The 14,847-nt window shown below is 45.5% G+C and overlaps 1 protein-coding gene across 1 annotated transcript in view; it reads right to left on the bottom strand.

Annotated features, from left to right (window-relative positions):
- Nucleotides 1-10,186: 10,186 nt before the first annotated feature.
- Nucleotides 10,187-14,847, bottom strand: part of TGM6 (transglutaminase 6) — a 54,992-nt gene continuing 50,331 nt past the window's right edge. The window contains exons 13-15 of the mRNA XM_063803244.1: nucleotides 13,568-13,722; nucleotides 13,144-13,277; nucleotides 10,187-11,681 (exon numbers count right to left, since the gene is read on the bottom strand). Of these exons, the coding sequence (XP_063659314.1) occupies nucleotides 11,528-11,681; nucleotides 13,144-13,277; nucleotides 13,568-13,722 (443 nt within the window). The 3' untranslated portion in view covers nucleotides 10,187-11,527. The remainder of the gene's footprint in view (nucleotides 11,682-13,143; nucleotides 13,278-13,567; nucleotides 13,723-14,847) is intronic.

The following is a 14,847-nucleotide window of genomic DNA, read 5'->3' as shown; positions in this document are numbered from 1 at the left end:
GTGTTTTTTGATTAACACAATATCTTAAATTTTAATGTAGTTCAATTTATTAGTGTTTTCCTTTATGGTTAATGCTTTTTTGTGTGCGTCATTTAATAAATCTTTCCTATTCTAAGGTAGCAGTTTTTTTTTTTATGTTACCTTTATTGTCTTACCCTTCACAGTTAGATTTGCCACCCACCTGGAATTTATTTTTGTGAATGCTGTGGGGTAGTGTTCCATGAAAGGACCATATAGGTAAAGTGACCCCCGATTGTTCTGTGAAAGGGCTGGATATGCAAAGTGACCCACGAATGCAAAAGAAGCCAATAAACCAAAGAATGAGGCAGACAAATCTCGTTGGTGAGTAAGGGATGGTTTATTAGAGAACTCATGTACAGAAGCCTAGTCTTAGGTGGCAGCGAGACAGGTAGATTTCCCAGCTGTTACTCCCTAAAATCAGAGCTTATATACCATAGGGAAAGAGTGTATGTGTTCCGTAAAGACAATGAAAGGCAAATCAGAGCTTATATACCATAGGGAAAGAGTGTATGTGTTCTGTAAAGACAATGAAAGGCAAATCAGAATTTATATACCATAGGGAAAGAGTGTATGTGATCTGTAAAGACAATGAAAGGCAAATCAGAGCTTATATACCATAGGGAAAGAGTGTATGTGTTCCGTAAAGACAATGAAAGGCAAATCAGAGCTTATATACCATAGGGAAAGAGTGTATGTGTTCCGTAAAGACAATGAAAGGCAAATCAGAGCTTATATACCATAGGGAAAGAGTGTATGTGTTCCGTAAAGACAATGAAAGGCAAATCAGAGCTTATATACCATAGGGAAAGAGTGTATGTGTTCCGTAAAGACAATGAAAGGCAAATCAGAGCTTATATACCATAGGGAAAGAGTGTATGTGATCTGTAAAGACAATGAAAGGCAAATCAGAGCTTATATACCATAGGGAAAGAGTGTATGTGTTCTGTAAAGACAATGAAAGGCAAATCAGAACTTATATACCATAGGGAAAGAGTGTATGTGATCTGTAAAGACAATGAAAGGCAAATCAGAGCTTATATACCATAGGGAAAGAGTCTATGTGTTCCGTAAAGACAATGAAAGGCAAATCAGAGCTTATATACCATAGGGAAAGAGTGTATGTGATCCATAAAGACAATGAAAGGCAACCCTGCGGAACAGGCAAGAATGCTGTGTGTGTCATAGCCTATAATTTGTATGACAATATCAAAGTTGCTTTGATTTAAAGGCAGGATTTATAGTGAGTACATGTTCTCACAATAAGGACAGTAAATAAAATAGGAATCAAGAGGCATTCATGGGACTGGGGTTAATCAGAAGTCAACATGGTGTATTAGCATCCAAGATGGAGTCACGTTTTTCTTCACAGGTACGGTTTGGATTTTAATTTTTTTCTTTCTTTTTTTTTGAGACAGAGTCTTGCTCTGTCACCTAGGCTGGAGTGTAGTGGCACAATCTCTGCTCACTGTAACCTCTGCCTCTAGGGTTCAAGCGATTCTCCTGCCTCAGCCTCCCCAGCTGGGATTACGAGCACCTGCCATCATTCCTGCTAATTTTTGTATTTTTGTAGAGACGGGGTTTCACCACGTTGGCCAGGCTGGTCTCGAACTCCTCGCCCCAGGTGATTTGTCCACCTTGGCCTCCCAAAGTGCTGGGATTACAGGCGTGAGCCACTGTGCCCAGCCGGATTTTAATTTTTTCTGTGGATATTCAACTGACCCAACATCATTCATTTAAAAAATCTTAATTATATCTTTATTATAAATCAAATATCCATCCATGGGTCCATTTCTGGCCTCCATTTTGTTCCATTGGCCGTATCTTCCTCCTGGCACACCTCATCATATTAATCAATGTAGCTTTATAATGAACCTTGATATCTAGTCGGGGAAGTCTTCTCATTTTGTTCTTCTTTAAAATACTCTCGGCTACTTTTGGGTTTTTGCATTTCCATATACATTTTAGGATAGATGGATGGATAGTAATTTTTATTGCAATTTCACTGCACCCATAGATCAATTTGTAGTCTTCCAATTCATGAACCTGACATATTTCTTCAACTATATAGATCTTTCATTTTTCTCATTAATATTTTATATTTTTCTGGGTAGAGGCCTTACACATCTTTTGTTATATTCTTTTTTCCAAGTATTTCATGACTTTTGATGCTGTTGTAATGGTATCTTTTAAATTTATTTAAAAAATTTTTTGTTGCTGGTATATAGAAATATGATTACTCTTTTATATTAACCTTATATCCGGTAATTTTACTAAATTCACTTATTAATCCTACTAACTATCCTTAGATACTTTTGGATTTTTCTATAATTGTACATAATCATATCGACTGTGAATAAAGACAATTTTAGTTGTTCTTTTTCAGTCCTTACCCTTTTAATTTCTGTTTCTTACTTTATTTCACTGGAAGCTCCAGTACATTGCCAAATGGAAGTGATAATAACGAACATCTTTTCCTCATTCCCAATCACCACTCCCACTTCCTGCCTCTGGGTACTCAAGAAATGTTAAGTGCTGGCCGGGCGCAGTGGCTCACGCCTGTAATCCCAGCACTTTGAGAGGCTGAGGCGGGCGGATCACTTGAGGTCATGAGTTTGAGACCAGCCTGGCCAACATGGTGAAAACCCATCTCTACCAAAAAATAAAAAAATTAGCTGGGCGTGGTAGCGCATGCCTATAGTCCCAGTTACTCAGAAGGCTGAGATGGGAGAATCACTTGAACCCAGGCGGTGGAAGTTGCAGTGAGCTGAGATCACGTGACTGCACTCCCTACCTGGGCAACAGAGTGAGACCCTGTCTCAAAATAAAAATAAAAATAAAAAAAAAGCAAAAAACGAAGAAGAAGAAATGTAAATGCAAGTGCACCACCATACCACCCTCTTATCTATCCAGGTCAGCTCTGAGGTTACGGAAATGAGGTTTAGCCCTTGTCTGGAGATTAAAAAGGCCTCAGTCTCCCCTAAGCATAACCTCCCTGGGTTCACACAGCTGAGGAGCTCAACCCATTCCCTGTTGGCATCTTGGTTGACGACAGTTCTGGAGAGAAGAGGGAGTAAAGAGGGGCAAATTTCTAGGCTGGGCTGTGTCACTTGACCTGGTCTAGTGAGACAGGATTCTGGAACCTCATCCAGTTCTGGAGGCATCCTGAAATTTGAGAGATTATTGGGGAGTCCTGTAATCCAAATAAGTTCCCTTGCTAATACTTTAAATTCCCCCAAGACAGTAATACTTAATCCTGTAATCTGTATTAAGTATTGCCTTCTCCAGATACTTCTCTAAAAATGCAAATGCCTTTGAAAGAGGGAAGAAATAAAGTCAGTGTTACATAGTGTGCAAGTGTCAAACAGTTGCTATAATGCCAGCAACACACATGCACATACATGCATAAACATACGCTGTATGGCATGTTCACCGAACTGCCCTTCTCTCATTCCAGAAAGACATTGGGGAAATGTCCCAGGCAAAGAAAAGAAATGTCCTTTATGTGGTTGTGCACATGGGCTCTGGAGCTAGACTGCCTGAATTCACTGTCTGCTTCGCCATTACCAACTTATTAATCTATGAGAAGCTACTCAACATCTCAGGGACTCAGCTTCCTTCTCTGTAAAATAGAAATAACAATACTATCTATCTAATTGGCACATGATAAGCTCTCACTAAATATTGTTGTTATTAGACAATATTAACTCCCTGCCTCCCATGCCTATGTTTGATGCAAACCAATTTTACAAATAGCAATAGCCAACCTAGACTGCCACTGCTTTCTAAGGTCTATTCAATGGCCATCTTCATTCAGCACTGTGATGGTCAGTTATAATGTGTCCATTTGACCGGTCCATGGGGTGCCCAGGCATTTCATCAAACATTATTCTGGACACTTCTATGAGGGTTTCTTGGATGAGATTAACATTTAAATTAGTAGACTTTGAGTAAAGCAGATTGCCCTCCCTGATGTGGGTGGGCCTAATCCAATCAACTGAAGGCCTGAATGGGACAATAGGCTGACTTTCTTCTGTGTAAGAGGGAATTCCTCCTGCCTCACTGCCTTCAAACTCAGCTTTCCTCTGCCTTCATGCTTGAACTGAAACGTTGGCTCTTCCTGGATCTCAAGCCTGCTGGCCTTTCGACTAAAAGTACACCATTGACTCTCCTGGTTCTCAGGCTTTCAGACTCAGAGTGAGCCTACACCACCAGCTCTCCTGGGTCTCCAGCTTGCCAACTGCAGATCTTGGGACTTGTCAGCCTTCATAATTCCGTGAGCCGGTTCCTTGTAATCAATCTCTTCTGTCCATATACACATGCTGTTAGTTTTGTTTCTCTGGAGAACTCCAATACAAGAAACACCATCACTTACACCACTCCTCTCCTTTGCTTCTTTCAACACAAGAAACAGTCATAACCTCCTTTGGCTGACCAAGGAATAGGAGGCCAGGAATCTTTCTGAAGGACATCCCTTTAGGCCTGAAGAAACTACAAAGATGACTTGAATGAGAAGATATTGGAGTGGTCAGAGTCAAGTTATTGGCCTCTGAATCTCCTTCTTTGGTTACTGTCTAGGGATTGAAGGTCAGGGCAACTGACCAGGTCAAGAAGAGGGTGATAAGCTGCAGGACACTTTGGGCACATTGGCTTCACTCTGTTCCTTAGACGCATCTGGCTCATCTCTATGTCAGTGCTGTATGGGTCAGCATTCTTTGTCACAAGGAAAAGAAAGTGACTCTTGATGGCTTAAGCAAAAGGGGATGGGGAGTAGAAATTAAGCACACATTGGAGAGGATGCTAAGAGACAGACCAGACCTAGGGAACACTGGATCCCATTAATTTCCAGAGAGTCAAGAAGCAGGCAGCAGGAAACAGCATGGCAGATTGTATACTTCCAAAAATAGCTACAGCAATATTTCCAGTCCCATAAGCTCTCCCAGAATCTTTCCACCTCTTATGATGTGTTGCAGTCTATTGGAACTGGGAGGAGCTGCCTTGATGAATAGAATGTGGCAGAAACAACACTAGGTGACTTCCAACACAAGGCCATAAAGGCGAGATGGCTTTCCTCTGGTGCTCCTTCTCTCTGGATATGCTTGGCCTTGCAACCCAGCTACCATGTTGTGAGGAAGCCCAGGCCATGTGGAGGGGTCATGGGTAGGTGTTCTAGCTGACAGCCACAGCTTAGGGCTCAGCCAACAGCCAGCGTCAACCACCAGCAAGGTGAGTAAATGAGCTTTCAGATGATTCCAGCCTCCAGTCTTTGAGCCACCCCAGCTGTTGCTGAGTTGACCAGAGATGACTTGTCCCCACCAAGCCCCACCCAAATTGCAGATTCAAGAACAAACTAACTGTCATTATTATTATTATTTATTTATTTTTTTGAGACGGAGTTTCGTTCTTGTTGCCCAGGCTGGAGTGCAATGGTGTGATCTCGGCTCACCACAACCTCCACCTCCCGGGTTCAAGTGATTCTCCTGCCTCAGCCTCCCGAGTAGCTGGGATTACAGGCATGCGCCACCACGCCCGGCTAATTTTGTATTTTTAGTGGAGATGGGATTTCTCCATGTTGGTCAGGCTGGTCTGGAACTCCTACCCTTAGGTGATCCACCCACCTTGGCATCTCAAAGTGCTGGGATTACAGGCATGAGCCACCATGCCTGGCCAATAACTATCATTATTTTAAGGCTTAAGTTATCATTTGCTTGTTACACAGCAATTGGTAACTGGAATACAGCAACTGTATCAGCAGAAATCACCTGGTTAGAAGACTGCCTAGGGCACTACCACCACCACCACCTTTAGTGCCTTCTGAAGCTTCTCTCCATTCTGATCTCTTAATATCCAAGTTCCAGGAGGGAGCATATGCACCATCTGAGTCAAGGCACCCACTGTGGGCTGTACTGAGGGCAGGCTGCAGAAAGATCTGTCTTCCTCAGCCTAAGGAAGAGAAAGGGGCAGTGGGAGATGGGAGCCACGGGTCACCCTCCCCACAAGACTTTGTGGGAAAAGTGATTCCCTATAAGTGTTATTGAAAAGGCCTCAAACTGATGCATGTGGCCTCTGCCTGAAACACAGTTCTCTACGTCTTTGCACAGCTGGCTCTTTATGTGCAGTAAAGCATAGCAGCGGAGAGTACAGTCTCTGCTGGCCTGAGTTCAAATATCAGGTCTGCATCTTATGTGCTTGCAATTGTGTATAAAGTGGCTTCATTTCTCTGTGCCTCAGTTTCCTCATTTGGAAAGAGGAAAGAATAATAGCACCTACTTTCTTATGTTACTATGAAAATTAAATAAATATGTGTAAGGCACCTGAAACAGTTCCTGGCAGGTAGGAAGCACATTAACTAAGTTAAATTTTAATCATTATTTTTATTGTAATTATTAACATTTCAGCTCAAACATCACTTCCTCAGAGAGTCTTTCTCTGGTACCTCCATCCAAAGTAGGGCTAACTTAGCTGGGTGCAGTGGCTCAGGCCTGTAATCCCAGCACTTTGGGAGGCTGAGGCAGGCAGATCATCTGAGGTCAGGAGTTCGAGACCAGCCTGGCCAATGCGGTGAAACCCTGTCTCTACTAAAAGAAAAAAAGAAAAACAAACAAACAGACAAACACTAGCCAGGTGTGGTGGTGTGTGCCTGTACTCCTAGCTATTCGGGAGGCTGAGGCAGGAGAATTGCTTGAACCTGGGAGGTGGAGGTTGCAGTGAAGCAAGATTGCACCACTGCACTCCAGCCTGGGCAACAGAGGAAGATTCTGTCTAAAATAAATAAATAAAAAACATAAATAAATAAATAAAGTAAGGCTATAGGGCTATCTTAACTCCACCACTCAGGGAGAGGTGGCTGTCACTTTTATTTTCTTTTTGGCACTTATTCACTAAATTTAATTAGCTTATTTATTCACGAATTTGTCTACTTGTTTACTTTTATTTCTCACTGTACTTTTCATATCTTTTCAAATGTGATGAACACCTGTCTCCACCAGCTAGAGGATAATCTCTGTGAGCACGAGCCTAGGCAACCTATCATGTCACTGCTCTGTTCTTGGGGTTTGACAGAATGTAGGTGGGGGACATGGAGACACATGGCTCAGAACCCCCTCAATGGAGGGCTCATTCCTCAAACTGCTGTGAGTGCTGCAGGCAGATGACCCTTAGCTGTCAGCTGCTCCAGGGCCGGCCCCTGCTGTAGAGAGCTGTCTTAGCCAAGGTCATGTCCCTTCCTGGGTGAATCGCTAACAAAGGCAGGCATAGGAAGGCCCAGCCATCTTGGCCCAAACTGGACAACTCAGATAGGCCATTCTAGCTCCAGAGCTGCCTGGGGTCAGGACAGGCTGTCTCTGGGCCTGCACCATGGTTCGATTCCTTCCTCTGCGCACTCATGCTCCCCCACTCCCTTCCATGGGTGTTGAACCCTAGATCACTGTTTGATCAACATCCTGCATCCTAAACTCCATCTCAGAATCAGCTTTCTAGGAACTCAGCCTGCAACAGCCGAGCTCGAGGCACACAGATAGCTGGCATTTGCTGGAAGGATGTGTCTGGAGCCATCACAAGGGGAAATGGATCTGGGACACGTGGAGCCTCCCTGCGGGAAGGAGCATCTTTACATGTGGAGTGGCAGATGGCCTCCTGTTCCAGGGAAGATGCTTACAGTGTTCCTTTCACTTGTGGCAGATGCATAATGGGAGAAAGGAACCCGCATGATGAGAGGAGGGATCCCTGGTCAGTCGCTCCATAAGGATTGGGCTATGAATGCAGATTCTCACAGCGTGACAGAGCTAAAAAATCCAGGGGGTCACCATGCTTCTCAAATATTTCTACCCAAGTGTCTCAAAGGGAAAGGAAGGTGAGCGCAGATCCCTGGCTCAGGGACAGGCTGTCTTCACCCAGTGACCGGGGATATGGGGAAACTCAGAAGAGAATGGAAATCCAAAGCTAAGGCCAGATCCATCTGGGACCTGAGTGAGTTCAGGGGTCAGCCAGAGCCTGAATCAGGGCTCAGTGTAGGCTCAGAGCTCAGTCTTGGATCAGAGCTCTGTTTGAGGTTAGGGCTTAGTCTGGGGTCAGGGTTCACTTAGTCAGGATTGGAGCTCAGTCATCTGAGGTTGGCATGAGAGCTCAGTCTGGGGTCGGGACTGTCTGGTACTGGACCAGGACTCTACGTGGAGCCCGAGCTCTGTCTAGAGCCAGAGTCAAGCCAGGATTTAGCTATGGTAGGATCCAGGGCTTAGTGTGAGGCCAAGATCTAGGGCTCATCTGGCATCAGGGTCATGACCTAGTTAGCCTCTGAGTCACGGCTGTCTTTGGGGTCACAAGCACAAGCTGGAGCCTCATCCTAGTTTCAGTCCGGGGCTTGTTAAGGGCTTGGCCTTGGTTCAGGTTTGGGCTTGATGCTAGGGCAAGGTGTAGCCTGGTGTCAGAGCTCAGTCCTGGAGCAAGATTTGAAGCAATGTGTTGTTCTACGGCAAGGTCAGTCAACTACAACCTGTGGGCCAAACTTGGCCTGCCACCTGTTTTTGTAAATAAAACTTTATTGCAACACATCCAGGCTCATTTGTTTATGCACTAAGTATGGCAGTTTTCATGCTATAGCAGCAGAGTTGAGTAGTTGTAACAGAGACTCTATGGCCTGCAAAGCCTGAAATATTTACTCTCTGGTCATTGGCAGAAAAGTTTGCCATCTTCTGTTCTAAAGGTTTGGAGGCCCCTCTGGTATGTGAAAGCTCAGATCCCTGACCTAACTTGGTGTCAAGGGCCTTCATGAAGTTTCAGATAGTGTTTAAGAGACAGGGGGACTCAATGGAAGCAGGAGTCCTGAGACTCAGTAAAGCCCTGTTGCTGGTGTCCTTCTGAGTGTCCCATGGCCAGCCAATTCCAAGGCTTTTCTCAGTCTTGAACTACCTGTTCTGCCCTTCCTGTGTTAAGCGCATGGTCAGGGTCTTGCCCTACCAGCTGAAAGGAATTCCCTACCTGCACATTTTTCTTTGTAATTTCCAAAACCACATTCCCACTCACACTCTCCCTTGGACTTCTAAGCTGTCTTCTGTCAATTTCTCTACCTCTCCCACTCACAAGCAGGGCTTTCTCATTGGCTGTTGGGGCGGCTTCTGCTTTCCACTGGGGCTGGAATAACCAGGGAGGCCACTTTTGTCCCATTAAAGTGCTACTTGAAGGCGCCAAGGGCAAGAGCATTGTACTGGAAACAGAGCTATGTGGCAGGTGGCCCTCACCACCTTCAGCTACATTCCCCTCCCTAAACACCTACAAGGGGACTTCAAAAGGTGCATGGAAAAGTAACATTAAAACATAAACATAAAAAGTAGAAACTTTATTTCTCAACATGAGCTCTGTCAAGTTCAAGATATTTTTGTAAATAATAATACCTGCCATTTAGTCTATCCCTAAATAACTGAGGGTCCAAGGGATTTAACCATGTCGACACAGTCTTTTTTTTTTTTTTTTTTTAAACACAATTAACTGAAGAAAAATGGGCACCCTTTAAAGATTTTGTTTTTAAGATTAGGAAACAGGCTGGGCCCAGTGGCTCATGCCTGTAATCCCAACACTTTGGAAGGCTGAGGCAGGAGGATCGCTTGAGGTCAGGAGTTTGAGACGCACCTGACCAACATGGTGAAATCCCATCTCTACTAAAAATGCAAAAATTAGCTGGGCATGGTGGCACACGCTTGTAATCCCAGCTATTCAGGAGGCTGAGGCGGGAGAATCGCTTGAACCCGGGAGGCAGAGGTTGCGGTGAGCTGAGATCGCGCCACTGCACTCCAGCCTGGGTGACAGAGCAAGACTCTGTCTCAAAAAAAAAAAAAAAAAAAAAGAGATTAGGAAATAAAAAGAAGTCAGATGGAGCCAAATCAGGACAGTATGGTGGATGCTTAATGAATTCCAGTCAACTCTCTCACAAAATTGCCTTTGTTTGATGAGAGGAATGAGCAGGAACATTATTGTGGTGGAGAAGGACTCTCTGGTGAAGCTTTTCTGGGTTTTTTTCTGAAAGCTTCAGCTAACTTTATCAAAACACTCATAATAAGCAGGTGTTGTTACTCTTTGGTTCTCCAGAAAACCGACAAGCAAAATGTCTTGAGCATCCCAAAAAACAGTTTCTACAAGCTTTGCACCTGACCGGTCCACTTTTTTTTTTTTTTTTGAGACAGAGTCTTGCTCTGTTGCCCAGGCTGGAGTGCAGTGGTGCAATCTCGGTTCACTGCAACCTTCACCTCCTGGGTTCAAGTGATTCTCCTGCCTTAGTCTTCCGAGTAGCTGGGATTACAGGCACACACCACAACACCTGGCTAATGTTTGTATTTTTAGTAGAGATGGGGTTCACCTGGCCATGCAGGTCTTGATCTCCTGACCTCAAGTGATCCGCCCACCTCGACCTCCCAAAGTGCTGGGATTACAGGTGTGAGCCACCGCGCCTGGCCGGCTGGTCCACTGTTGCTTTGACTGAACCATTTCCCCCTCTTGGTAGCCATTGCTTCGATTGTGCTTTGTCTTTAGGACTGTATTGGTAAAGCCATGTTCCATCCTGTTACAATTCTTTGAAGAAATGCTTCGGGATCTTGATCCCTTGTTTACAATTTCTACGGAAAGCTCTGCTCTTGTTTGCAGCTGATCTGGGGAGAACAGTTTTGGCACCCATTGAATGAAACATTTTCTCAACTTTAATTGTTCAGTCAGAATTGTGTAAGTTGAGCCCTGTGAGGTGTTTGCTGTTGTTTGTGCTGTTAGTCACTGGCCCTCTTCAGATTTGGGGCTGCAGATTTTAGAGGAATGCAATCCAGTTTGGGCCCTTCCTTTATCTTCTTAAGATTATCCTAGGCAGCAATCGCCCCTCAGATCCTGGGCCTGTGTCTTCACTGAGGGAAAATTTCCCTTTGCTTAAAATCTAATGCTTTTTAGGATCGGGACTTAGGAGGTATAAATGGCACACACATGGGCCTCCACTCTGCCTCTAGCTCACCCTGTGGCCTCTGTAAGTTTCCTTCTTCTCTGTAATGGGAGTGTTGAGGGATGGTTAGGTTCCAGCTCTGATACTTTTGGATTCTCTGTCAGGACTGTGGGGAGGATCCTTGGCTCTTGATGTGGCCAGGGCATTTGAAAAGCAAGGAGAGTCCAAGGGTCAGCCAGGGTGACAGCGAGGTGGCAGGGTGGAAGATGGCAGAGCTGAGTGGGCCAGGGTTTCTCTGATGCTCGGGTCTGTCAACCTCCCAGCCATGGGGATGAGAGATGAAGGTTGGAGAGGCTCCCTCGGTTCTTACATCATCTATGGTTGTCCAAAAGTTTAAGGATTACTGAGTGCAACACTTCATTTTACAGAAGAGTAAACTGAGGCCCAGGAGGAGAAGGAACTTGCCTAAGTTTACAAAGTAGGGCAGAGGTTGAAGCAGGATTAACTGAGGCCTCCTGGCTCCCATGTGGAAGAGACAAAGAATGGGCAGGAGGAGGACAGGGGCCGAATCCACCCCTCTCAGTCCCTCATGATCCATCACTTGGCAGTGGCCACATGGACGATCACAAAGCCCTTGATGTCCGGGAAGTGAGGGCTTACAAGGTCCACCTGCAGCTGCCTTGGGCCACTTTTGGAGGGGGTGATGTCAAACTGGACTGAGGCCCTCTCCTGAGGCTCCAGGGTAGGCACGCTGGAGGAAAAGGAGGGGAGAAAGGCAGACTGTCAGTCCTCTTGCCATTCTGAGTCTGGCCTGCCAATCCACGGCTCCCCAGGCTCCTCAGGATCAAGTTCACCTTGTGGCTTGACATTCAAGCCTTATCAACATGTTTGCAGGCCAGGTGCGGTGGCTCACTCCTGTAATCCCAGCACACTGGGAGGCTGAGGCAGGTGGATCATCTGAGGTCAGGAGTTCGAGACCAGCCTGGCCAACATGGTGAAACATCATCTCTACTAAAATACAAAAATTAGCCGGGTGCAGTGGTGCACACCTGTAATCCCAGCTACTCAGGAAGCTGAGACAGGAGAATCGCTTGAACCTGGGAGGGAGAGGTTGCAGTGAGCCAAGACTGCACCACTGCACTCCAGCTGGGGCAACAGAGTGAGACTCTGTCTCAAAAACAAACAAACAAAAACAACAACCAAAAAAAGATATTTCCAATTTAATTTTCTCTTCTACCACCCACACTCTTCGCATCTAGCCAGGCTAGTTTTCTGTCTGTGCCCTGAACTTCCCTCCTCTGGGCTTTCATCTGCTCTGTTCCACCTAGGATGCCTTTCTTATTCCAATCCACCCAAGGCCCAAATCAAGTTCTCTTTTTCCAGGAGAAATTCCCTGACAACACCAGCCATCAGGTGTTGACACCAAGACCTTTGCCTGGCAAACCGTCCTTACTTCTTGATACCTGAAAATCTCAATTCATCATTTAAGGCTCAGCTCAAACACCAGCTCCACTGGGACTTCTTCCTGGCCCCACCCTCACTTAAGGGCTGCTTTTGCTTCCCCAGACCTTGGACAAGATCTTTTTCACAAATCACACTGTCCTCATGTGAAGGGCCATCTGTATCTGAGAGCCCTTCCCCAGGCAAAACTCTTTCTGTCCATCTTAGTGTTCCTAACAATTACACATGGGCCAGAGTACAGGTCAGTATAATCGAGGACCACATGAGTAGCAAGTGGATGAATGGAAGAATGAAGGAGTGAATGAATGATTGACAATGAATAAGTAAATAAACGAATCCATGAACGAATGGGAACATGTGTGAATGAATGAGTGAAGCATAAATGTAGGAATAAGTGAATGAAAAAATGAACAAATGAGTGAATAAAGAGTAAGCAAATTGAAGAATGCATGAATGAATGAGTGAAAGAGAGCAAATGAATGAAAGTGAGTGAATAAATGGATAAATAAATGAAAGTATGAATGAATGATATGAGTGAATGACTGAGTGAATGAGTTATATGATTTGAGTAAATGAATGATTGGATGAATGAAGGAATAAATAAGTGAATGAAGGCTGATATGTATAGTCTGTGGGCTGGTTCCTGGGGTGTCCAGAATCTCTCTCACACCCCCATCCCTGGCAACTTCTCTCTGGCTCATCCACAAGGAAGAGAGCCCCATTCCCTGCCAGCCCCCCAGGCTGGCACTTACTCGATGCTGAGCTGTTCCTGGAGAAGGCCGCTGCCCTCCGCCATCAGCGCACAGTCCTTCACTCTCTCTATGAGGGGGTTGACTACTGTCACTTCCACTGTAACTGCCACTCCCACCATGGCTGGGCCCAGAACCTGAAGGGGACAACACCCATGAGCCATCGCACATACCCCTCCTCCCTCCAGGAAACCGATGGTCCTGGCTGAGTTAGAGGATGGATCATTAGTCATGTCCACCCCCACCTCCATATACCCCATTGCTGAGTGCCACTATTGCACCCATCCCCTTATGTCCACCCACTCCTCCCACCCTGGAGAGCTAAAGCTGGAGTTAAAGGCACAAACCCCCAGCTTCTGACGCCCTCCCCCAGCTCTGGGGAGTGGGTGCCACTAGGAACAGCATGGTAGATGCAGGCTGAGGTCACCTTGATGGTGATGAAGTCCTCTAGAGTAATGTCCTTCTCCACCAGAAGCTTCTCTCCTTTGGTGACAAGGCACATGGCAGCCAACAGGATCTTCTTGTCCTCTGTCAGGTCTTCTTTATACTTAGAGTAAGATATTGTAATTGGGATTCTCTTCTCTGGAAGGGAAAGCAGAAGTGGGAGTTGGGGCTTGATGTCTTTCTTCAATGGCACTGGGAAGAAGGAAGGGAATGCACAACTAATAGCTCCTTTCTCTCTGGTCCTTGCAACCATTCTGAGACAGGCTTTATTTTCCTCAGTTCTCAGATGAAGAAACCTAAGGCCCGGAGTGGGTATTTTCCTGTTCAAACTCATATAGGAAGTAAACCAAGAAATTAAGATGAGGTGGGAGTCAAATTTAGGTCAGGGAGCTACCACAATACCAGATAATTTCTCCAAGAGCCCCCAGAGATGTTTCCAAGCTTTCTCTACTTATTCAAGATGGAAATCTCTCAGCCCATCAACCATTCATCCCATCCTTCTCTGTTTATTGAGCACCTACTATGTGCTAGGCACAGAGAAGAGGAAGACCAAAGGCATGCCTCAATCTTCCAATCCTGTGAGGCCAATTCCCTACAACTTTTCCAAATGCCCCCCTCCATGAAGGCCCAGTCCTGGTCAGCCCCACCAACTGAGGGAAGTCTTCACTGACACCTCCTCCCAGTGCTCTCATGCTCTCTGAGCTCCTGTGGTCCTAGCCATCTCTGTCTCCCTCTCACCAGTCAGAAACATCCTGCCTAGGTGTTCTTTTCTTGTAAGCATGGATCACCATAAACCTCAGTCTTTTTTTTTTTTTGGAGACGGAGTCTCGCTCTGTCACGAGGCTGGAGTGCAGTGGCATGATCTCGGCTCACTGCAACCTCCACCTCCTGGGTTCAAGCAATTCTCCTGCCTCAGCCTCTTGAGTAGCTGGGACTACAGGCACATGCCACCATGCCCAGCTAATTTTTGTGTTCTTAGTAGAGATGGGATTTCACCATGTTCGCCAGGATGGTCTCGATCTTTTGACCTCATGATCCTCTCACCTTGGCCTCCTAAAGTGCTGGGATTACAGGTGTGAGCCACCATGCCTGGACCATATATATATATATTTTTTTCTGACTACTACATATTCTTTCTTTTAGGTTCAATGTGCTCTTTCTGGTTTGCTCCCAGGCCCTCTCATTCCCTATTGTTCTACTCCCACTGCTTCCTTTATTTCTGTTTTCTTTCTGACTCTGAAGGCATCTGAGTTTTTAACTCAC

The sequence above is a fragment of the Pan troglodytes genome, chromosome 21 (genome assembly GCF_028858775.2).
Source record: "Pan troglodytes isolate AG18354 chromosome 21, NHGRI_mPanTro3-v2.0_pri, whole genome shotgun sequence".
Classification (NCBI taxonomy): domain Eukaryota; kingdom Metazoa; phylum Chordata; class Mammalia; order Primates; family Hominidae; genus Pan; species Pan troglodytes.
This window is presented reverse-complemented; position numbering and strand designations above follow the sequence as displayed.